The sequence below is a fragment of the Coptis chinensis genome, chromosome 1 (genome assembly GCF_015680905.1).
Source record: "Coptis chinensis isolate HL-2020 chromosome 1, ASM1568090v1, whole genome shotgun sequence".
NCBI lineage: Eukaryota > Viridiplantae > Streptophyta > Magnoliopsida > Ranunculales > Ranunculaceae > Coptis > Coptis chinensis.
This window is the reverse complement of record NC_141456.1, coordinates 1,946,935-1,970,721: the sequence shown is the minus strand read 5'-3', so window position 1 is coordinate 1,970,721 and position 23,787 is coordinate 1,946,935. Positions and strand designations below refer to the sequence as shown.

The following is a 23,787-nucleotide window of genomic DNA, read 5'->3' as shown; positions in this document are numbered from 1 at the left end:
CTGCTATAATGGGCCGAAATCCCAAAAATGAAAAATACACGTCATCATATCTACTATCTACATCGAGATTCGTGTTCATTTCAGATTTCTTTATTAGATTTCACCCCAAATTGTTAAATTTGTACAATATAAAAACTAGTATACTGCGTGGCAGTGGAGAATAAACAGAGCTGCGGCGGAAGAAAGGAGTTGAGTGATACGGGGGAGAGAGAAAAAGGTGGGCGAAAGAGAAACATATTTAGGCAAAAAAAAAAATAAAAGAGAAAATAAGGACATATAGACAGAAACCAACCAAATTGATTTTTGTCTCCCATACCCTTTTTCTCCCAAAATCGTTCGCTTCGCTTACTCGATTAATCAAACATCAATTTCATTTCAATTGGAACCAAGACACATTACAATAAACACGGCATCCTTCTTTTTTTCCACTGGTGACAAAATAAAACTACCACTACTAACTACTACTGATATACCCAAACTGAAATCAACCTCCGAAACCATAAAGAGTCCTGCCCTGTCTCTTGAGAGCATAAACCACATCCATAGCAGTCACCGTCTTGCGACGAGCGTGCTCAGTGTAAGTGACAGCATCACGGATGACATTCTCCAAAAAGATCTTGAGAACGCCACGTGTCTCTTCATAGATTAGACCACTGATACGCTTCACACCACCACGCCTTGCCAACCTTCTGATAGCTGGCTTTGTGATTCCCTGAATGTTGTCTCGAAGAACTTTCCTGTGCCTCTTTGCTCCTCCTTTGCCCAACCCCTTTCCTCCCTTCCCACGCCCTGACATCTTCTTCAACTTGTTATGAAATCGAGTAAAGAGAAATAATTAAGAGAGAGAGAGATGGGTGTGAGAGATGAGATTGGGTGAAGGGGGTATTTATAACTCAGCGGGTCTATGTGTTTTTGAGGACTTGGATCCGAAAGTTGAATCATGTCCGTGCGATGGGGAGTTGATGGTTAGATTTTAGTTTCGAGAATTGGAGTGGATCGATGACGTGGATAAAATTTGAGTTTTAAAATTTTCGTTCGGCGGGTGTTTTTGGTTTTGTGTTTCTTTTGAATAGTTCGATCTGTGTGAATTAGTTTAAAATTAATTTTTGTCCGTTCGATGTGGAATAGACGGTTTGATATTAGCTTATAGAGGTTGTGCGGATCGATGACGTGGATAGCTCGGGCGGGGGAAGTGAAATTTTTGGTTTTCTTTGGAGGAAGATTCGATTCGCACGTGAGTTTTTCAACATTGGGTAGAGACTACAGCAAGTCTGCAGCCCGAAAGTCTAGTCGGATCCAAAGCCCATTTCTTTATCCACTAGCCAATATTTCAACATTCGGGGTGCAAAACGGAAATCAAATTTTGATGAATGTATATCGAAAAATGTCGATATTCGACCCTTAGATTTCGACATGATTAACCATAACTATTGAGAGCACCCCCAAGTGTCAAAAAATCTCTATCCGAATGTGCTAAACCGTAGGTAATAAATAGCCTATTAATTGATAGAGGGATAGAGGGATAGAGAATTTCCCATCCCGCTATTAGTTGATAAAATAGCCCAGGCGACACTCCAACACACGTCTCAAATATAAAAAAAAATATAACATCGCTTGAAATCACGCCTCAATATATTTATGTAATGGCTTTGCCACAGATCCATGGGTTTAAGTGAAAATGGAAGTTACGGAAGTCACTTGAACACACGTTTCAATATTTATTTAATAGCATTGCGATTGGCCAAGTCTATTACTTTTTTTTTTTTAAATAAACGACAACAATTTAAATCAGTTACTATCTGTTTTTACATATTTTTCCACTTACTATTAGAAGGGTCGCAAAGTGTAAATATAGACCTTATTTACTTGGGAAATAGATAGAGTGTATAATCCTAATGGCACCTAAGTGGAAGTGGATTTTTACACTCTCCATTGGAGATGCCCTAACATCTCTACACTATATAACTTCTCTATTATCTCCACTATTGAGTATGCAATTTGTGAGCTCCCTATTTGCTCAATTTAGAAATACCTCCTTCACAAAAATTATAACAAGCCCCCTTATCCATACAAAGGCGATGGAACTGCTTGGCTGACAAAATTTCAGGTTCCATGATTGTGTTGTAAACAACCGCTTATAGTCCTACATGCACAGAGTTATTTATTCATTTTATTAAACCTGACTTATATCCGTCAATCAAATTCTTATCATTTTTTTTGTATGGGTGACATATATTAAGTTGATCAAAATGGTGATAAATATTTATAACATGTGTAAACCCATACGAAACTACAATAGAGAATAACATATAGTTCGCATATGATTTTCCCATGGACATTGATCTTGTTTATCACCTAGTAACATTTCGACTTTGATTTATGTCGAACTAAATAAGTTATATTTTATTTTGACATGGATTAAATTTGAAATTTCAAACCACTTTAGTATTTACGAGCCACTCTTGCCGCTAAAAATTTTCACAGAGACAGTAAGTGCTAGCTAGTTTAGTTGGTAAAACCTTTAAGTGAATAGGTCTCAATTTCAAATCCCCCATTTGCACACTATGGAGTTTAAAAGAGACTCGGCCACACATTATGTTTTGTTTTTTCTACTCACTTATCTCATTTAAACACATACTTGCCAATAAAAATAAAAATAAACAAAGTTTGCAAATTGTAAAAACCAAACTTACCTTCGAAAACAATGGTGGAATTGGATACCCCTTGAAAAACTTATTGAGAACACCATAATGTTTGAGTTTCTAATTGGTTTGATGCCTAATTATGTCATATGAGAAATGGATTGATTTTTAATCCTAATTGAAGATACAGTGAAAGTGGATAGAGGAATGTTCGAGATCCGTAGAGATAATCAAGTGAGCAGAGCAAACTAACTGGGCCGATGAGAGGTATATAGTCCAAAATGTTGTTTGGTTGGTTTATGTCTACTTTTCTCTCCGCCAAAACTCTCCTCTCTCAAGTCTCAACTCCTCTATCTCTCTCTCTCTCTCTCGTTCTCCTCACTCTCGTCTCGATAGCAGGTCCCAACACATTTCCTTTCTCTTAAGTTTCAAGTTTCAACACTGCACGAAGAGCCTGAATCATCAAGTAAAGTTTTCTCTCTCCTCTAAATTGTGTCAATTTGTTAATCAATTGTGTTGTACTTTTTTCAATCAATAGGGTCAGGGTTGGATTATAATGAACAATCGACTCTGAAGAGAGCTTGAAACTTTAGATAAACTTGATTTTGTTTTTTGCGATCACATGTTTCTTACTATTTTTATTACGACTCCAATCTCTATTGGTTATTCTCAATCCAATTATATTTTTATGGACATTCAGAAAACATATATATCAGGGTTTTTTTTTTCGATAACCTAATATATATTGGGTTTGTTCCTACGTAATGAGTTGTGGTGATAAAGATCTCTAAGGTATATATTTGTGTGAGACTAAGTGGCTGAGAAATATGTGTTGACTTCTCACTATAAAAACCTATAATATTTAGTTATTTCCCTGCAACATATACAATATGTGGTGGCCCACCCTTTTTCGACATACATTCAAAAGCATATGCTTATGAAGTTTGTGGAGAGGAACATCAAGCTCTTAGAATGTCACTTGTAAGAAACGTTTCCTGATTTCCACAAGTGTAGTTCTTAATTGGCCGAGCATTTCTATTGTGTCATTTAGTCTTAAGATAATGATTTTATATAAATATTTCTATGTAGGTTTTCGTACTTCTACGCTGCCTATGCATATCACTCTTGGCACTAGTCGTCTTTGTTGCAAGTTTCTATGTAGGTTTCTGGTATGTTTCTAAAACAACATACGAATCAAATTACATACCTCTTCCCCGTGAAATCTTAATACAGTTTTGTTTTAAGGTATTGTAAGTGTCCAATAGCTAGGGTGGTCAAGGCCTAGTGGTTGTACCTAGATGGCATTGCGCTCTACACCTAGTTACTTAGCTTGTGAGCAACAACCTATAATACAATGAGGTTGAAAAAAAAAAACTATCAAACACTTAAGTTTAACCTAATCAACATCATTGTCCATTTAGCTAATTTTTTAACTCTTTTTTCTTAAAAGTTCAATGGGGTTCACCTTGAAGGCTATGTTTGTTTCCTCTGGAAATTTGGAACTAGGTGAGTGAATTTGTTGAATAACCATAGCATACGCTCACGCCCCCACTGCATTGCAGTATACTAATAATTTTAGATAGTGAAAAGACCAAAATGCCCTTGTGACGGACACCACAATTTTTCCTATTCCTCATACCCCTCATTTTTCTAATATAGTACGATATTTACAACATCAACATGCCGACCCAGTTGGCTTTGTAGTGTCGGCATGGAAGTTGGGACTTTTGTGAGTTGTGAGTTCTGATTGCAGTGGACTCTAAAGCACGGATGCACCTCGTAATAGGATGTGTCTCAAGCGTGACACGCCGGCGTCGACGACGCGGTCAAGACGCAAATAACTAAATCGACGGTTAAGTTAAGACCCAGGACAGAACATCAAACATGGTCGATCGCGGATTTTGACCTAAAAAAATAAAAAATAAATCAAAATAATATTAAAAAACTCAATTTTTTCATTTTTTTTGTTTTGTTAATACTTATAACATGTTTTTAAAATTTGATTAAGAAATATTAAACTTAATTTTATTGCTATTTATCTTTAATAGTTTTGAATTTATGAATGTTGATACATTTAATTTAGTTTTCAATAGTTTTGAATTTATGAATATTGATACATTTAATTTAGTTTGCCGCGTCCACGTCCTATTTTTTGAGATATAACCGAATCGCAGTATGCAACATAGGTAGTGGAGTAGTCTGCTTATTATAAATTATATATATAATGCTATTTGGAAGATCATCAACATTTTTGGGTTTGCACAGAAACAGAGGAATCCCTTTTTCACACAACACAGAAGATGAAGAGAGCAGCAGCAGTTCTATACCACTATCCATGCCCAGACGGAGCATTCGCAGCCTTAGCAGCACACCTCTACTTCTCTGCATCTTCTCATCCTGTTCTCTTCTTCCCCAACACTGTTTATGACCCAATCAAGTAATCTATCTCTTCACATTCTCTGTTTTGCACTCTTTTCAAAGTTTTCATTTTTATATGAAAATTTCTATGCACACAGGCCTGAAGATCTTCCATTTGATGACATAGAAGAAGTCTATATGCTGGACTTTGTTGGTCCTTCTGGTTTTGTTGGGAAAATTTCTTCTCTAGTAAAGAGGTGTTTTTTCTTCACCATTCTATTCAATTATGTTATTTAGTATTAAAATTGTTAATAGATTGTCATCAGTTTTATATTTGGAAGGAAAATGGTGAATTAGACAACTTGGTTTGTGAAAAACAAGAGATCTTCGAACAACCGAAAAACAACAGACGAGCATAGAATAAAATGTAATTGGAGTTTGTAATGAAAAGTGGGGAAAAGGATAATATTTAATATTTAAGCATTATTTTAACGTCTTCCGTTGCTTAATTTTTGGTATTTGGTTATGATTGATGAGTAATGGAATAGTTGTAATCTCTTGATATGGTACTCCGAACCACACATTCTGGTTGCTGGAATATAAGTTTCAATTTTATTTAGCATCTGAGGTTCTTATTGGACTCCAGATATAATGTCAAGTACTAAAGTTGGAAAATGTTGATCCTACATGCATTGTCTTGATTGTTTTATTTCTATTATTCTTTTGTTTCCAGCGTCATCATTTTAGACCATCACAAGACTGCGCTTGAGATGTTCAGTGGGCAAACGTCCATCAGCGAGAATGTAACAAGAATAATTGATATGGAGCGGAGTGGGGCAACCATTGCTTATGACTACTTCAAGGAAAAACACACAAGTAAAGGCTTTGGTTCTGAGCTGGTGCCCAGGGATAAACGCGAGCAGGTCAACCAGCTTTTCAAATACATTGAAGATGGAGATTTATGGAGGTGGGCTCTTCAAAACAGTAAAGCTTTCAGTAGTGGAATGAAGGATTTAAATATTGAATTCAATGTGAGATCAAACCCGGATTTGTTTGAGCAGGTACGCGCATCAATCATAAACTTCGCTTTTCTCGTGAGAATAATTTAAACATATCTGCTTATTATGAATGAATGCAACTTTTAGGGTAAAACATGGGATGATAACCTCGTTCACTAAAGCTGATACTCGTTATTCTTGTACTAGTCTGCAACTTTGATGGGTGTGAGCTGAGCTCAGTAGACTTCATTTTACACGGCTCAGGTTTGCACTGATACCATGCAAAGCTTGGGTTGGAATGTTGGATTTGGTAAGGAATTTTTGAGCATGACTTGCAGTATGCTTATTTCAAAGCCTTGGGCAAGGCAATTAAACAGTGCTCCAGCAATAGGAATATAATGCTTGGTTTCCTCTGTATGATCGATATATGATGTGGAGGAAATTCTTATGGATAATAAAATACAGATTAACCAGAAATATGATTGTATTTAGAATTGAAGACTCTGAAGTTAATCATAAGTATCTTTGCTGCATATCCCATCTTCTGTGATCAACTCAACCTAATAATATAATAGATTCAGTCTAAGAGGACTGTGTTGAAGATTTCCGTGGTATATGTCATCTCATTCTTTTTTTTTGGTTTGTGATAACTGTTCCAAATCTTAATGTGAACTCATTTCACCTTGGTTTCCTAAATACCCTTTGTTTAACTCTTTCTGTGGTTGTTAGAAAAGACTAATAAAAGTAATCGCTTGATTTGAAATGCATCTTAGAGTCGACTATATATGAGATCCAATAGCATCAGCAGCCATGGTGGTGCTGGGCTTCAATCTCTAAAGTGATGAACTGATGATGCTTGTTGCATCCTAATATTCCAAATAGTAGCCTCTTTCTGATGCTCGTTTTTGTTGTTTTTCTACACGTTTTTCTACACGAGTTACTGCAGCTCTCATTTACTATGCATTGCTGATTTTCAGCGTACTTACTGCTATAACAAAGATAAAATGTTATCATTCGCTAATATAAATACATTCAAGTTGTCATAATGTGTGAGAGGGATTTCTTGTGATTGAACAGTTATTGGCGTTAGATCCTCAGTCAGTCATCAGTCAAGGCATCTCAAGCTTATCACGTAAGCAGAACTCAATCAACGAAGTTCTCAATCAGTCTTACAAAATTGCATTAGGGGGTGGACTGTACGGTTATTGCCTGGTATGCACATCTTTCTTTTCTTGTTCTCTGCACAGTTCTCATATGTCTATTTTGCCACAACTCTTATGCTTCAACTTGGAGCATCCTACTCAAAACCAATTGGTAATGACTGGAGCGGCCCCGAGAACTTGTATAGCACTATGCAAGGCTTTAACTGTCCCAGGTGGGACTACTATACTAAATGTCTCTAGTCTCTACACTTGCAGTACCCAATTATATAAAAAACAGATGCGATTTTCTGAACTCCGAGAACCCAAAATGAAAATACCCATATTTACCCTTTGAAATAGATCAAGTCTTTTGTCTCTTTTTTGCTGATGGAGACACATTTTGGAATCTGTTTTTGTATATTTGTATCATGTTCTGTGCATATTATGGAGTTAATTCACTAATATTCTTTCACATCTTAAGGTAGAGTAATTCCCAATTTCCAGGACAGCCATTTTATTGTATTCTAACTGTCGTTGCATGCACAAGAAAACTATGTCTATTCCATGTTTATGCAAACCCACTTTCAGCTTTATTTTATTTGCTGTTGCTGTTGCTGTTGCTGTTGCTATGAGTTTTATAATCTGTGTTTTGGCTATCTACCATGTATAGGCCGTCAATGCAGACTCTCTTTTAGAACTGCGGAGTGAGCTCGGACACCAGTTGGCTAACAAGAGTCATGATCAAAATTTGAGGTCTGGTATATAATTTTATTTAACTTAACATTTGGTTAGGAATTAAAAACCTTTACAGTTAGATGTTTAGTTGTTGCAATTATTATAAATCTAAGTTCTTATCTGTCTGCAATCTTCACATGCGCCATATGTACTACTTATGACTTGTAAATTGTTTTTTTTCCAGTTTATAACATATTTGTAGTCTAGTATCATTTATTTGTACTAATTGTATAAATAAATTTGAATCCCAGGGGTATTGGAGCTGTTGTATACAGAGTTCCTGAGCTAGAAAATGATAAATTACTAAAAATAAGTGTCAGAAGTGTGGGCAGTGAAGACACAACACCTATATCTCAGGTTTAATCCTCATTCCTGTTGATTTGTGAGCGTTGACTGCATGTATTCAATAACAGATATCTGCTTAGTGGAGTCTGTAAAACATATTGAGTGAAAATTTCATGCAGGCATTTGGAGGAGGTGGACATCAACATGCGAGCTCCTTCATGCTAAGTTCTACTGAATTTGAACGTTGGAAAGTTCCATTTCAAAGCTCCGACATTAACGGATCACTCTTAGTGCAGGATACCTAAATTAGTTATTGTACCGCTACATTTTGTTAATTTCTAGCTTACCTCTGTGCTGTTGTCACTGCATGGGGAGCCAAAGGGGAGTCAGTTGCCCATCTTCCAGCTGCAGGCATACAACTATGTGGACAAGGAATGGGATGAGCACAGTTGCACAGATTATGATCTATGTCCGTCATTCAAATTTTAATAATCCTGAGAATGTAATGACCATGAACGATCAGAAAGCAAAAACAGAAAGAAAGTGATATAAATTGATTGAAATTGAGACTGGTTCATACTTCATAATCTCAGTTTAGTACAATATTTTTCAACTGAATGTCAATTATTACAATTCCTCACGATTCCTATTTTCTATAAATATAAAGTTCTAAGTCGTTCAAATTAAAAGTATTCCAAAAAAAAAAATGATAAAGTGAACAATGTGATACAACATTATAGACAATAATTTATTGATAAATTAGTTGAGAGATTTGTTCATAGTTTCATACCGAGAAGAGTTAATAGTTACACATTGTTTTGCATGTTAAAAAGTTGAAACACTCCCAAAATGATAAAAGATGGGCTAGTTGTTATCCGTGAGCGGAGCGAACATTTTGGGAGAAGGGGGGGTTATGCAGACAAAAACCAACTTGGTTGGTTTAAATGTCTGTCTCATCTCTCATCTCTTCCTTACGCTTTTTTTCTTTTGTCTCTCTCTCTCTCCCTTTTCCTCTCCCTCTCCTTCTCCATCTCCACTCCTCCATCTTCCTCTCCCACTCCACCACCCCCCCACGCTTAAAGAAGATACTAAGATAATCAAGTGGCCGGACAAACGCTCTCCGGCGAGAGAAATATGTGACCAAAATGTATTTGGTTGGTTTCTGTCTCTTTGTCCTCATTTCTTCTGTTCGTCTCCCTTTCGCTTTTCTTCTCCACTTTTCAATCTCTTCTTCTCTACTCTCCACTCTCTTCCAATTCTCCGCTCACGGCCCCACTGCTATCTCTTCTTAAAGTCTGTAGCGATGGAGTTGAGGGCGTACGCCTTGGGAACACTTATTAAAACATTGGCCCAAAATAAACGGCGGTTGGGCTGGTCTCGTTAATTTGAGCCCATAACGCGTATAGACTGAAGTGTTGTTAAAAAGGCAGGGCCGGTTGACGGGTTGAGAAGTGAGAAGCAACAGAGACTTTAAAAGAGTAGAAAAGACGAAAAAGAGGAAGTGGCTTATTAAAAGAGCAGAGATTGAGAAGAAGATGGGGGTGGGCACGGAGGCGCAAAAGTACGTATGGGAAGGAGCGATACCGCTTCAGATCCATCTCCACGAATCCGAAATCACCACACTCCCTTCTCCACCACCCGCACTGGTAAGTAACCTTACTTGATCATTGCCATAAACTAATATTATATCGGGATTTGTACTTTTTCATGTTTTGTTTTTTGTTCAGATTTTGGCACCTCGGATTGGATACTTGCCATTGTTAGTCCCTCTTATAAAGCCTTATTTCAGTAGCACACTTCCTCCTGGCTCAGATACTGTTTGGTTCGACTACAAAGGCTTGCCCTTGAAATGGTATATTACTTTCTCTCTTTGCTCCATGAACCCATATGTCTAACAGTGTTTTACATTCCTGCCCTTTCCTCCTTGCAGGTATATACCGACAGGAGTTCTTTTTGATCTTCTCTGTATGGGACCAGAACGGCCTTGGAATCTAACGGTAGGATGTTAAGCCTATTTTGTTTAGTATCTCGATGAGCATTTGCAATAGTGCCATCTTCTTTTCTTTTACTGCTGTGTCTTTTTCTGTTCTTTTATATACTCTGTAAAGTAAAAAATGTATATGTTGAAGAAAGAAAATTAAGCAGTTTATGAAATAAAAAGTTATTCATCAATCAGCACAAGAAGAGAATTTTTTTGTCTTGAATACTTAGATGGTCTTCAACAATAAGTTTAGTCGATGAAGAGAAGCAGTCTCTATATAGATTCCGTTCGCTTATTGCCATCTCAGTACTTGCGTTTCTACTTTAAAAAAATTAGAAGATTAGAAGAGCTTTCTCCAGTCTGATTTTTTATCTCTTCATAGTTATATTTATGAAGTTGATAGTTTTTGCTTGGGTGTGTTTGCTTGTAAGCATATTCTGAAATATCCAGAAGATTCCCAGTTTATTTGTTTCTTCGTCCACCTGAGAGTCTGAGACGAAATGCAGCAATGTTTCAAGAAGATTGTGGTATCTACCAGTTAACAGTTACCAAAATCTGGCTTCCTACTTTGGCTAGGAAACCTTCCATATGGAAACTTTGTTACACATACTGCATGTATATATAGAATAATAAAGATAAACGGAAAATAGGACAAACTGTCTGAAGAGTATTAGAAAAGTTGTTAAATAACTCATCATACCATCACTGAAATATCAGTGGATGAATAAGGTATTTTGGTCTGCTCAGCATTTTGTTATATTGATACACACCCCACCCTAAACCTTGGCCAACCAAGGTATTGAATATAGTCATATACCAGTTGTGTACATTGTTTGATTGGAAACTTGATATTTTGACTGATATGGATATTTTCAAACATCGGTTACAAGAATCGTGAGATAAATAATTACCTAAGTTTTGGTACGAGCTTATCATAGCTAGCTAATATGCTTTTAGTCAACGTCTTCTTTCCTCTCAGTCTGACCCAGTATGGATCCTACAGGTGCATTTTAGAGGATACCCTGGAGACCTTTTAAGTCCCTGTGAAGGCGAAGAAAGTGTGAAGTGGAGCTTCATAAATTCATTGAAGGAGGTCAGAATATAATTATTTTAAACTGGTTTGTTTCAAACTTTCAGTATGCTTGTAGTCTTTGTAATTTGGAAAACCATGCATATTCTCATTGAAAAATCATAAAATATTAACAAAATACATGGATTATTATGTACTTCCTGTTAGCTGGTTTCGACATGTTAAAATCAGGTGGAGGTTGTTATGCAGACACATTTTGGAAATCATGCCAAACAGGTCATTGCATCAGAAGTTATCTCAAATCTTACCTAGAGAAAGATAGGTAAAGAAAACGGAGAAAAAGAAAATTAGAATTTCACTAGGAGGAGAGTTACTTTAATCTGACCATTCTCTTGAGAATTTAACTGGGACCGTTCTCTATTTCTTGTGAAACCAACTTTGATCGTCTAGTGATAAACATTGTTGAAATAATTGGGTATATATGACCAAATTTTCAATTTGTGTCATGTACTCATATCAGTAAGGTAAAAAAAAAAAAATATGATTATTATGTTTTAATTTTTTGACTTCTTGTTATTAAGATTATTTTGTTTTAGAAATTTGGTGCATTTCCTTCTTTAGGCATTGAAGGTTGGTCCCTGGACTCCCTCATTCTTGGGTAGGGTCTTTTTAGGTAGTTTGAGTTATGTATTGGGAGTGATGTGTGGAAATTTGTTTCATATCCTGAGCATCTTTGTTTAGTTTTTGCGTCCTCTTATCTTCAAGAGAAGCTAGAATGTCTGTATATTGAACAAAATAGTTTAGTGTGATTTGAGGTGTTGAGGAGTAAACCATTTGCATGAAACCAAGACAACTATTTGAATATTAGTGTTAGTTTTCAGCAAACTGTTATGCCTACAGTTCATATGGTTTATTATTTTTCAAGGCTTAGCTCGTTTCATCACATGCTTAACTAAGTTGTTTATCTTTCCCCGTTTAACTTGGAATTCAGAAATGTGGTTGACATTTAATTTTGTATGCAGGCAGCATATATAATCAATGGAAATTGCAAGAATGTCATGAACATGTCTCAGCCTGATCAGTTGGAGCTGTGGAGATCTTTCAGCAATGGTAAGCCGCATGCCTGCTTAGTGGATCATGACTTGTTGAGAAGTTCATGTATGTATAGTTTGCTCGTACAAGGAAATGCTTAAAAAATTAAAGGCATTTCGGTGGGAAATGTATGTACATTTTTTATTTTTCTCTTTTGTTTTGTTGTTTTGTAGTCTGTGATCTGCTATGTAACGAAAATTACGGATACCACTAATGTTGAATGACGTGTGTACTAATTGTTTGATAAGGTAGGGCCTAAAACCTTAATACACATTACATATAGAACTAGGTTACATGGACACGACACTTTTGAAAAAAAATGTGTGTCGACACGGATACGCGTGTTGACACACCTAAAAACGGCAAAATTCGGCAGATTTAGAAGAGAAGAAGAAAAAATTGAAAACAATAGAAAAAGAAATAAAGAAATAAAGAAAGAAAAGAAGAAGAAGATTAGAAGAAGAGTTAGTGGATTACCTGTTTTAGCTTCGTCTTATTTATTCCTCTTGACTTTTGAGGTGGTGGCGGCTGAGTTCTTGTTGCAGATCTAGATCTAGGGTTTGTGTTTGAGGTGGATATATTGGGTAATGACTAAAAGTCTAACTAAACATTGGACCTGTATGCCTGTTCAAAACTTGGGCTTGTATACAAAACAATTTACTGGGCTTCTCTTACTTGGGCCGTATTTTATGTCTAACTAAACATTGCAAATAGGCTTAATTTTTATTAGGTTTCTCTTATATGGGCTGTGTTTTATGTCTAACTAAACATTGCAAATAGGCTTAATTTTTATTGGGCTTTTCTTACATGGGCCGTGTCCCCGTGTCGATCTCCAACAGCTCGCCGTATCCGACACCCCGTATCCGTGTCGGACACCGACACACGTGCCCGTGTCAATGTAACTTAGATATAGAATGTTTCTGTCTGTGTTTGACACATGTGCAACACACTGTCATGGACTCTGACACAACAAATACGTTGAGAACGAGTGTCCTTGTTAACTATTGAAAGACACTGAATAGCAAACAATTAAACTGTAAACTTTTTAAAAAAACTGTCTTGCATTTGTTTTGACTCAAGTTTGTGTTTCTGTACATTCTCCTTTTCCCATGCAATATAAGGACTAATTACACATTGGTCATACAAGTTAAATTTCTATTTGAATGATCTACAAATATGTTATCTACATGACTTTTGCATCTAGCAGTATGAAAAGGATTCATGTGGACAACACTGTTATCTAACACAAGTTTTTACATCCAGGAAACATGGAAGGAAACCTTCGGATTTCCTCCAAGCTCAAGCTTGGAGCAGTTGGAGAAGAGTCTGCAACAAAAGTGATTTCTCACCATCATCAACAATCTTCTAGTGAGACAGATTTTTCTGGACCAGGCCGAACAGGTTCTTTACTCTCCCCCAAGGAGTGAACATCACGTGTTAACATAATTTATGGCATGCTTTGACATACATTTGCAGTGTTGGTTTGCCATATTTTTCACTTGTATGGTCTTTTCTTATAGCTGATTGCTTCTTTTATCAGTACACCTATATATGGAGGTCATATAAACGTTGGTAATAAGAAAATTGATATATTTTATCTATGAAGATATCGTAGTTTTTTTACTTGTTACTTGAAGTAGATAAAGGAAACATGATCTTGAAAATAACAAAAGTTTATTAGATTCTAACTTACCATTTTCTACAGATCATACCTTAGTTTCCATGACACGAATTGTTAAATAGTAGGAGCATGCCCAGATATGTTGAATCTTGTTAATGGTTACATAACCAAACATGTGAACCCTCCAGGACTGACAAACATGCCTCCAGGACTGCCACCTCATTTTGATATGTTCAAAATGACAAATCTGATATGTCTTGGTTAATTTGTTTGTCATGCATTTCCTGCATATTACACACATAAAGACAATAATACAGACGCAATTCGGATGGCCTATTTAGAAAATCATAACCCTCTTACTTTCCTTTGAAACTCTGTTACATATATGCTTTTAAGTGCATTGTATTCAGGTTTCACTATCTATTCATTTTAAGTTATATTTTTTGTGATGGTTCTCTAACTTGATTTCGTACTTTAGCTGCAACATTTGTCATCCCCAAAGCATATGACAGTAGTTCTGTAGTCATTGTGGCAGTTGAACAATTCTATACCTTCGAACTTTGATAATTTGTGGCTACTGTATGGTTATATTTTATCACTGCTGAGATAATAGGGCCATTTGCTATTGTTCATTTTTTTTTTCATTTAGAATTCCACAGTAACTTGTTGCTTTCAATTTTTTGAGCTGCTTAGTCCCCCCTTTCCCAACCTCTACAAAATTTCACATGGCAATTGCTTGGGAGTTTTTTTTCTCTCCTTTCTGCTTTTCAGTTCTTTTATTATTTGGGGTCTGGTCAGGCAGAATTCCTGTTCGATTGTACATCCGGAGTATTGAGGAGGATGTAGATGATTTAGAAGATGTACCCCACATTGACAGTTGGGACAGAATCTCCTACTTAAACAGACCTGTGGAGATGCACAAGGATGAAGGTAAGTTCATGTTCTTTGTCATTTAAATGCTATTGTGTGAACAAATTTAACTTGCAGCATATATTTTTTATTTATAATTCCTCCCCCCCCCCAATTTGCAAGATCCAACGGTAATGCTTCTTCACGTGAAAAAGAAACTTTATCTCGTAGCCATTGGATCTTGCAACTGGGGGGGGGGGTGTTATCCCTAACTAATCCTATTTTCTATGGATTTTTCTAAAAGCATGGGATGAACGTTTAAACCAAACAGTCTACGTTTCTGTTTCCTGACTAGTTGAGAGTGATTAGTGAATATAACTTTTTTGATTATATGCAATAGAAAGGTGTCGGCTTACTTTGTCATTGGCCTATGTATCATGTACTTACGTATGTTAGTTAGATCATCTAATACCAAGTGCTGCTGTGTCCTGCAGGTAAAATCTTTACTTTATCTGATGCCATTAAAACTCTACTGCCTGAATGCTTTGAAGATGAGCCTTCAATTGATGAAGAGATGTCAAGAATTGAACTAGAGGATGGTGCAAAATCGCCAGAGAGTACTTTGTCTAACAAAGATCCAGAGAACCTTGGTAGTGCTAGCACGGAACCGAGTGAAATTAAGCTCATACGTATTCAAGGAATTGAACCCAAATGGGACATTCCCTTCAGTTGGGTGGTCAGCAACTTGATGAATCCTGAATACTATCTTCATATCTGTGTTTGTATTCGAGTTGCGCAAGATCCGGACAAGATTTGGTGACAGTCCCACTTCAGTATGTTTCGTCATCCAAGGAATCTGGTATATTGTTTAATTTTTCACGATACTAACTCCACTATCATATTACATTTGATGTGGAAAAATGTACAGATTGTTCGGTTGTACAGTGGTATAGAAATCATACACTTCACTGCTTTGGAATGGCACAAAATTAGACGATATGCAAAAAGCAATGAATTTCTTTCCTGCAGAGTGACTAGGTCGAAGGATTAGTATGATGACTTAAGTAACATTACAAGTCCAATCACAAGACATCTCGGAACAATCTCAAGAATCATCCTTGCTTTACCTGAGCATTGTCCTTGTTTTACACTGTAGTGATCTATTTGAATTTCGAAAATCGTTAACGCAAACTTCCTTATTGGTTTTTGGAAGTTAGTTCCTTAGAACAGTTTTAGTTTCCTACGTGCTTATAGCAAATTTGATTTATGAACAGATTCGATTAAGCTTAATCAGCCACTTTATAGTAAAGGAAGTTAAGATGCATGAGTCTGGACTCGGGACTCGGGAGCCAAGGGCTCAAACCTTAGGACACCCGCCAATGTTCGCATCTGTAGTTGTGTCAGACTGTAAGTAAAAAAATTGGGATGCGAATCTTTATAGTCTAGCTATTTTTCTAACACATTATATGACTTTTACAAATATTTGGGGGTGAGGCTGCTCTCAAAAATGTGGTAATGGGTGGTTCTCCTTGTTTTTATCGGGCAGATTCTGCCGAGTTTAATCAAATCTCTGGACTGCTGCGTATAATATTAAATAAACAAGTAAAATATAATGTTATTTCCACAATTGGGAAATGCAAAACTAGAGTACAAACTTCTTAGTAGTTCGTACACACAATAGCATAAACAAACTAGGTTTTTTTGTTCACAAGCTGTTCGTCTTTGCCTCCTTGGTGGATCTAATGTGCCACAATTTGCTGTCATTGGAGTGTGAGAAGTGCAATGTCAGCGGAGGACCCAAGAAGGATACTTCGTAAATTTCACCTAGAATGATTAGCACCAATTTTCAAATTTTCAAATTTTCAAATAAAACGAAGAGCTCCTAAGCCCCCCTATAAAAACGACTGGACAAGTGTTATTTACCATCACATACATACTAGATACAAAGAGCTAGAAAAAGAACTATCGAGAGAGAATATGTCGAAGGACGAGGTTATCTTGTTGGATTTCTGGGTTAGTCCATTTGCATTGAGAGCAAAGATTGCATTGGCTGAGAAAGGTGTTGAATTTGAGGCAAGACAGGAGGACTTGTTAGGCGAAAAGAGTGAGTTGTTGCTTAAATCAAACCCTATATATAAAAAAGTGCCTGTTTTGGTGCACAATGGTAAGGCTGTTAATGAGTCCACTATCATAGTTAGCTACATTGAGGATACCTGGCCAACCCCTTCACTGCTCCCTCCATGCGCATATGGGCGTGCTACTGCTAGGTTCTGGGCGGATTATGTTGACAAAAAGGTTTGTTGTTCCCCCTGTTTTTCCTTTTTTTTTTTTTTTAATTTAAATGTTCATAATCAATTTGAAGTCTATTGTTTTAATTATGAATGTGGTGTTGATCCAAGGTCACTTACATTTAATGCAGTTATTTGATGGTGGAAGTAAGATATGGAGGAGCAAAGGAGAGGAAGTTGAGGTAGCCAAGAAAGAATTCATAGAAATCTTGAAAGTGCTAGAGGGAGCTCTTGGTGAGAAGGAGTACTTTGGAGGAGATAGCTTTGGGTTTGTGGACATATTAGCAATCCCTATTACCGCTTGGTTTTATGCTTATGAGCAATATGGAAATTTCAAGGTGGAGGATGAGAGTCCCAAAATCTCAGCTTGGATTAAAAAATGCCTTGAGAGGGAGAGTGTTGCGAGTGGTTATCCTGAACCAACGAAAGTCTACGAGTTTGTTGGCCTGCTGAGGAAGGTGATTGGCCTTGAGTAGTAATCTCTTATTTCTCTTGATTTAGAGGAAAGGATAGAGAAGAGAATTTCTTGTTCTTCTTCTTCTTCCTATCCGTCTTTTCCATTTCACTCTGTTTTGTTGCTTACTGATTTTGTTCTCTTATTGAGCTGAACAACATAAATAATGTACTTGTGCTGGATAATAACATAATACCAAGTTCCAATGGTGTATATGCCACTCATTTTTTTTTCCCTCAGTTGAAGGTTATTAATACTAATATGCTCAATCGTGGAAGTTCTCAAAACATTCAAGTGACTTGAGCACCACAAACCACAAAACAGCACTTTTAGAAGTCACTGTATTTGGCTACTCAATAAAATTTCCAACTTTCCAAGTATACTCTCTGTAATTCGAATTACTATTGTGTAAATAATATTAATTCAGTTGGTCCTGAGAGACTGAGAACATATATAGAAATCTTGGAACAACGACCACATTGCCATGCATTATGGTGTGCTGTTCTAAGAGGACCATCCATCGCCAATTTGGAATCAGTATCCATCATATCTATTCAGTAAGTGTTCTTGACGGGCTGTCATTGAACTAAATAAGTGTTTTTGTCCTTTGAATTCATTCGTTTCCGAACATGCATTTGAGAATGCAAGACAAAGCCAACAGTTCTCCTTACATTATTGGACACAGTAGCAACAGAACATAGAGATAATTTGTTGAGTCCACGTACTTCGATTTCCTTATCTCAAACTGATCTTCACAGCTCACCGGAACTGCCTGCTTTCTCTTTATTTATTCCCAGAAAGACTGGAGATCAGCAACTGCGCATGCCTTGTCCCCTATCTAGTGTCTTTGGATATGGTGCATTATTGAACTAGTAATGTTTGAAGTTCTGCCCATAACGAAATAATCTCAACTTCACAATCTCCACTCGTAACTTGTAAAGTAAATATGACCAAATATACATACAAATAGTCAAATTCTACAAAAGTGACGTTACAATGCAAAACTATATCGGTATCGTGGTAGTGCATGCCGCATTGCAGCCGTTTTATCTCGAAAGTAATCAATATCGGAAAATCGTACAGTGAATTGGATATTCATCTTCTTTGCCTAAATTGGAAAAGTCATCCATAATAATTAGGGCAATCTAAGGTGGAACCCGCGGAAATCAGACATTATCCACCACTGACACAATGTCCAGCCGGACACGTGGAGAGAATCATAAGAAATTCTTATGCGGGTGGGACCCATTTATATGCTTCAGTGACTTGATATCCACTCATACATTGCCACCTTTCTATAGTAAGGACACACTACATACTGTATTTAAACATACTGTACCAAATTAAGCCTTGCCAAGCTGGCGTCTGCCTAACATTCCTTAAGCTATCGTAAGTGTCCTTTAGCGTGAACTCTCCTGTGAATGTCTCCTTCCATACCACACTATCATCTCCCCCTTCAATCTCCACCTCCTCTTCCATCATCGTCACTATCTCATTCATATGTATTCTGATGTGCTGTGGAACAGCCCAGTTTCCATTCTCTATTAAGTTCGATACTTTAGTATTAAAGTTACCTATGGAAGCATATCGTAATACTTGTGGGAACTTGTCTCTAAGTATTCCTGCTGGATGCCAAGGGTCGTGCCACAGGTTTGTGTTCCTTCCATCTCCGATCTTATACAAAATCAGATTCGACGCTTCAGTTCTTAACTTCAGTACGTTCCTCCAGCTCCAGGAACAATCAGTTGGTATTTTCATTTCCCAGAACCTCTTTTGCTTTATTAAGTTCTTCTTCACCCACTTAACCCAAATAGTTTCCTTATTACTTGCTATCTGCCATACTTGCTTCAGATTTGCTGCTTTGTTTGCTGTTTTCAAGTCTCTTATTCCCAGCCCTCCTTCATCTTAGATTACACACATAAAGACAATAATACGGACGCAATTCGGATGGCCTATTTAGATAATCATAACCCTCTTACTTTCCTTTGAAACTCTGTTACATATATGCTTTTAAGTGCATTGTATACAGGTTTCACTATCTATTCATTTTAAGTTATATTTTTTGTGATGGTTCTCTAACTTGATTTCGTACTTTAGCTGCAACATTTGTCATCCCCAAAGCATATGACAGTAGTTCTGTAGTCATTGTGGCAGTTGAACAATTCTATACCTTCGAACTTTGATAATTTGTGGCTACTGTATGGTTATATTTTATCACTGCTGAGATAATAGGGCCATTTGCTATTGTTCATTTTTTTTTTCATTTAGAATTCCACAGTAATTTGTTGCTTTCAATTTTTTGAGCTGCTTAGTCCCCCCTTTTCCAACCTCTACAAAATTTCACATGGCAATTGCTTGGGAGTTTTTTTTCTCTCCTTTCTGCTTTTCAGTTCTTTTATTATTTGGGGTCTGGTCAGGCAGAATTCCTGTTCGATTGTACATCCGGAGTATTGAGGAGGATGTAGATGATTTAGAAGATGTACCCCACATTGACAGTTGGGACAGAATCTCCTACTTAAACAGACCTGTGGAGATGCACAAGGATGAAGGTAAGTTCATGTTCTTTGTCATTTAAATGCTAGTGTGAACAAATTTAACTTGCAGCATATTTTTTATTTATAATTGCCCCCCCCGCCCCCAATTTGCAAGATCCAACGGTAATGCTTCTTCACGTGAAAAAGAAACTTTATCTCGTAGCCATTGGATCTTGCAACTGGGTGGGGGGGGTGGGTTATCCCTAACTAACCCTATTTTCTATGGATTTTTCTAAAAGCATGGGATGAACGTTTAAACCAAACAGTCTACGTTTCTGTTTCCTGACTTGTTGACTAGTTGAGAGTGATTAGTGAATATAACTTTTTTGATTATATGCAATAGAAAGGTGTCGGCTTACTTTGTCATTGGCCTATGTATCATGTACTTACGTATGTTAGTTAGATCATCTAATACCAAGTGCTGCTGTGTCCTGCAGGTAAAATCTTTACTTTATCTGATGCCATTAAAACTCTACTACTGCTGAATTCTTCGAAGATGAGCCTTCAATTGATGAAGAGATGTCAAGAATTGAACTAGAGGATGGTGCAAAATCACCAGAGAGTACTTTGTCTAGCAAAGATCCAGAGAACCTTGGTAGCGCTAGAGGAAGGGAACCGAGTGAAATTAAGCTCATACGTATTCAAGGAATTGAACCCAAATGGGACATTCCCTTCAGTTGGGTGGTCAGCAACTTGATGAATCCTGAATACTATCTTCATATCTGTGTTTGTATTCGAGTTGCGCAAGATCCGGACAAGATTTGGTGACAGGCCCACTTCAGTATGTTTCGTCATCCAAGGAATCTGGTATATTGTTTAATTTTTCATACTAACTCCACTATCATATTACATTTGATGTGGAAAAATGTACAGATTGTTCGGTTGTACAGTGGTATAGAAATCATACACTTCACTGCTTTGGAATGGCACAAAATTAGACGATATGCAAAAAGCAATGAATTTCTTTCCTGCAGAGTGACTAGGTCGAAGGATTAGTATGATGACTTAAGTAACATTACAAGTCCAATCACAAGACATCTCGGAACAATCTCAAGAATCATCCTTGCTTTACCTGAGCATTGTCCTTGTTTTACACTGTAGTGATCTATTTGAATTTCGAAAATCTTTAACGCAAACTTCCTTATTAGTTTTTGGGCAGTTAGTTCCTTAGAACAGGTTTAGTTTCCTACGTGCTTATAGCAAATTTGATTTATGAACAGATTCGATTAAGCTTAATCAGCCACTTTATAGTAAAGGAAGTTAAAATGCATGAGTCTGGACTCGGGAGCCAAGGGCTCAAACCGGACACCCGCCAATGTTCGCATCTGTAGTTGTGTCAGACGCTAAGTACTGATTGTCCTTAAAGCCGGAACTTCATGTTTTGTAACATTAGGCATGAAATCTCCGATTTTGTCTCTTGTGCTTTTAGGCAGACTCGTAAATGTACCAATGAGAACGTGAGAATAACGAGATACTTTGCTAAGGGGCCGAGGCAGGGACGGAACGGTAATGGAGCTTCTGTAAAAAAATTGGGATGCGAATCTTTATAGTCTAGCTATTTTTCTAACACATTATATGACTTTTACAAATCTTTGGGGGTGAGGCTGCTCCCACACACACCCCTTAGATCCATCTATAGCCAGGAGTGCCTAAAAAGTGTGGTAATGGGTGGTTCTCTTTGTTCTTAGATCCATCTATAGCCCGAGGAGTGCCTAAAAGTGTGGTAATGGGTGGTTCTCCTTGTTTTTATCGGGCATATTCTGCCGAGTTTAATCAAATCTCTGGACTGCTGGTATAATATTAAATAAACAAGTAAAATATAATGTTATTTCCACAATTGGGAAATGCAAAACTAGAGTACAAACTTCTTAGTAGTCCGTACTCCGTACACACAATAGCATAAACAAACTAGGTTATTTTGTTCACAAGCTGTTCGTCTTTGCCTCCTTGGTGGATCTAATGCGCCACAAATTGCTGTCATTGGAGTGTGAGAAGTGCAATGTCAGCGGAGGACCCAAGAAGGATACTTCGTAAATTTCACCTAGAATGATTAGCACCAATTTTCAAATTTTCAAATAAAACGAAGAGCTCCTAAGCCCCCCTATAAAAACGACTGGACAAGTGTTATTTACCATCACATACATACTAGATACAAAGAGCTAGAAAAAGAACTATCGAGAGAGAATATGTCGAAGGACGAGGTTATCTTGTTGGATTTCTGGGTTAGTCCATTTGCATTGAGAGCAAAGATTGCATTGGCTGAGAAAGGTGTTGAATTTGAGGCAAGACAGGAGGACTTGTTAGGCGAAAAGAGTGAGTTGTTGCTTAAATCAAACCCTATATATAAAAAAGTGCCTGTTTTGGTGCACAATGGTAAGGCTGTTAATGAGTCCACTATCATAGTTAGCTACATTGAGGATACCTGGCCAACCCCTTCACTGCTCCCTCCATGCGCATATGGGCGTGCTACTGCTAGGTTCTGGGCGGATTATGTTGACAAAAAGGTTTGTTGTTCCCTGTTTTTCCCTTTTTTTTTTAAATTTAAATGTTCATAATCAATTTGAAGTCTATTGTTTTTAATTATGAATGTGGTGTTGATCCAAGGTCACTTACATTTAATGCAGTTATTTGATGGTGGAAGTAAGATATGGAGGAGCAAAGGAGAGGAAGTTGAGGTAGCCAAGAAAGAATTCATAGAAATCTTGAAAGTGCTAGAGGGAGCTCTTGGTGAGAAGGAGTACTTTGGAGGAGATAGCTTTGGGTTTGTGGACATATTAGCAATCCCTATTACCGCTTGGTTTTATGCTTATGAGCAATATGGAAATTTCAAGGTGGAGGATGAGTGTCCCAAAATCTCAGCTTGGATTAAAAATGCCTTGAGAGGGAGAGTGTTGCGAGTGGTTATCCTGAACCAACGAAAGTCTACGAGTTTGTTGGCCTGCTGAGGAAGATGCTTGGCCTTGAGTAGTAATCTCTTATTTCTCTTGATTTAGAGGAAAGGATAGAGAAGAGAATTTCTTGTTCTTCTTCTTCTTCCTATCCGTCTTTTCCATTTCACTCTGTTTTGTTGCTTACTGATTTTGTTCTCTTATTGAGCTGAACAACATAAATAATGTACTTGTGCTGGATAATAACATAATACCAAGTTCCAATGGTGTATATGCCACTCATTTTTTTTCCTCAGTTGAAGGTTATTAATACTAATATGCTCAATCGTGGAAGTTCTCAAAACATTCAAGTGACTTGAGCACCACAAACCACAAAACAGCACTTTTAGAAGTCACTGTATTTGGCTACTCAATAAAATTTCCAACTTTCCAAGTATACTCTCTGTAATTCGAATTACTATTGTGTAAATAATATTAAATCAGTTGGTCCTGAGAGACTGAGAACATATATAGAAATCTTGGAACAACGACCACATTGCCATGCATTATGGTGTGCTGTTCTAAGAGGACCATCGATCGCCAATTTGGAATCAGTATCCATCATATCTATTCAGTAAGTGTTCTTGACGGGCTGTCATTGAACTAAATAAGTGTTTTTGTCCTTTGAATCCATTCGTTTCCGAACATGCATTTGAGAATGCAAGACAAAATAACAGTTCTCCTTACATTATTGGACACAGTAGCAACAGAACATAGAGATAATTTGTTGAGTCCACGTACTTCGATTTCCTTATCTCAAACTGATCTTCACAGCTCACCGGAACTGCCTGCTTTCTCTTTATTTATTCCCAGAAAGACTGGAGATCAGCAGTTGCGCATGCCTTGTCCCC

At 37.1% G+C, this 23,787-nt stretch overlaps 4 protein-coding genes and 2 pseudogenes across 5 annotated transcripts; 5 read left to right on the top strand and 1 right to left on the bottom strand.

Annotated features, from left to right (window-relative positions):
• Window positions 1–353: 353 nt before the first annotated feature.
• On the bottom strand, window positions 354–880 carry LOC147521202 (histone H4). Its single transcript, XM_086597359.1, has one exon. It carries the CDS (start codon window positions 794–796, stop codon window positions 485–487), a length of 312 nt encoding a protein of 103 aa, XP_086453485.1. The 5' UTR covers window positions 797–880; the 3' UTR covers window positions 354–484.
• Window positions 881–4,828: 3,948 nt separating this feature from the next.
• Window positions 4,829–8,739, top strand: LOC147521201 (uncharacterized). The gene is made up of 7 exons (XM_086597053.1): window positions 4,829–5,079; window positions 5,159–5,257; window positions 5,734–6,061; window positions 7,076–7,210; window positions 7,811–7,893; window positions 8,127–8,232; window positions 8,340–8,739. Exons 1-7 carry the CDS (start codon window positions 4,943–4,945, stop codon window positions 8,463–8,465), a joined length of 1,014 nt encoding a protein of 337 aa, XP_086453179.1. The 5' UTR covers window positions 4,829–4,942; the 3' UTR covers window positions 8,466–8,739.
• Window positions 8,740–9,598: 859 nt separating this feature from the next.
• On the top strand, window positions 9,599–15,757 carry LOC147521200 (autophagy protein 5-like). Its single transcript, XM_086596859.1, has 8 exons — window positions 9,599–9,806; window positions 9,888–10,012; window positions 10,091–10,157; window positions 11,145–11,234; window positions 12,194–12,281; window positions 13,527–13,664; window positions 14,683–14,814; window positions 15,228–15,757. The coding sequence occupies exons 1-8, from the start codon at window positions 9,696–9,698 to the stop codon at window positions 15,551–15,553; spliced, it is 1,077 nt and encodes a 358-aa protein (XP_086452985.1). The 5' UTR covers window positions 9,599–9,695; the 3' UTR covers window positions 15,554–15,757.
• An 883-nt stretch (window positions 15,758–16,640) lies between these two features.
• Window positions 16,641–17,688, top strand: LOC147521199 (putative glutathione S-transferase parC). Its single transcript, XM_086596959.1, has 2 exons — window positions 16,641–17,028; window positions 17,153–17,688. The coding sequence occupies exons 1-2, from the start codon at window positions 16,711–16,713 to the stop codon at window positions 17,495–17,497; spliced, it is 663 nt and encodes a 220-aa protein (XP_086453085.1). The 5' UTR covers window positions 16,641–16,710; the 3' UTR covers window positions 17,498–17,688.
• A 2,131-nt stretch (window positions 17,689–19,819) lies between these two features.
• Window positions 19,820–20,777, top strand: LOC147521198 (autophagy protein 5 pseudogene; annotated as a pseudogene).
• Window positions 20,778–22,136: 1,359 nt separating this feature from the next.
• LOC147521197 (putative glutathione S-transferase parC) lies at window positions 22,137–23,168 on the top strand (annotated as a pseudogene). The gene is made up of 2 exons (XR_015215555.1): window positions 22,137–22,513; window positions 22,634–23,168. The product of XR_015215555.1 is annotated as a putative glutathione S-transferase parC (transcript).
• The last annotated feature ends 619 nt before the right edge of the window (window positions 23,169–23,787 follow it).

Excerpts from the sequence above, each read along its gene's own strand:
- LOC147521202 (XM_086597359.1), bottom strand. The coding sequence starts at position 796 with ATGTCAGGGCGTGGGAAGGGAGGAAAGGGGTTGGGCAAAGGAGGAGCA.
- LOC147521201 (XM_086597053.1), top strand. The coding sequence starts at position 4,943 with ATGAAGAGAGCAGCAGCAGTTCTATACCACTATCCATGCCCAGACGGA. Across the intron at positions 7,211-7,810 it reads GACTGTACGGTTATTGCCTG|GCCGTCAATGCAGACTCTCT; the intron begins GTATGCACATCT and ends TACCATGTATAG. Across the intron at positions 7,894-8,126 it reads AGTCATGATCAAAATTTGAG|GGGTATTGGAGCTGTTGTAT; the intron begins GTCTGGTATATA and ends TTTGAATCCCAG.
- LOC147521200 (XM_086596859.1), top strand. The coding sequence starts at position 9,696 with ATGGGGGTGGGCACGGAGGCGCAAAAGTACGTATGGGAAGGAGCGATA. Across the intron at positions 12,282-13,526 it reads GTGGAGATCTTTCAGCAATG|GAAACATGGAAGGAAACCTT; the intron begins GTAAGCCGCATG and ends TTTTACATCCAG. Across the intron at positions 13,665-14,682 it reads TTCTGGACCAGGCCGAACAG|GCAGAATTCCTGTTCGATTG; the intron begins GTTCTTTACTCT and ends GGGTCTGGTCAG.
- LOC147521199 (XM_086596959.1), top strand. The coding sequence starts at position 16,711 with ATGTCGAAGGACGAGGTTATCTTGTTGGATTTCTGGGTTAGTCCATTT. Across the intron at positions 17,029-17,152 it reads CGGATTATGTTGACAAAAAG|TTATTTGATGGTGGAAGTAA; the intron begins GTTTGTTGTTCC and ends CATTTAATGCAG.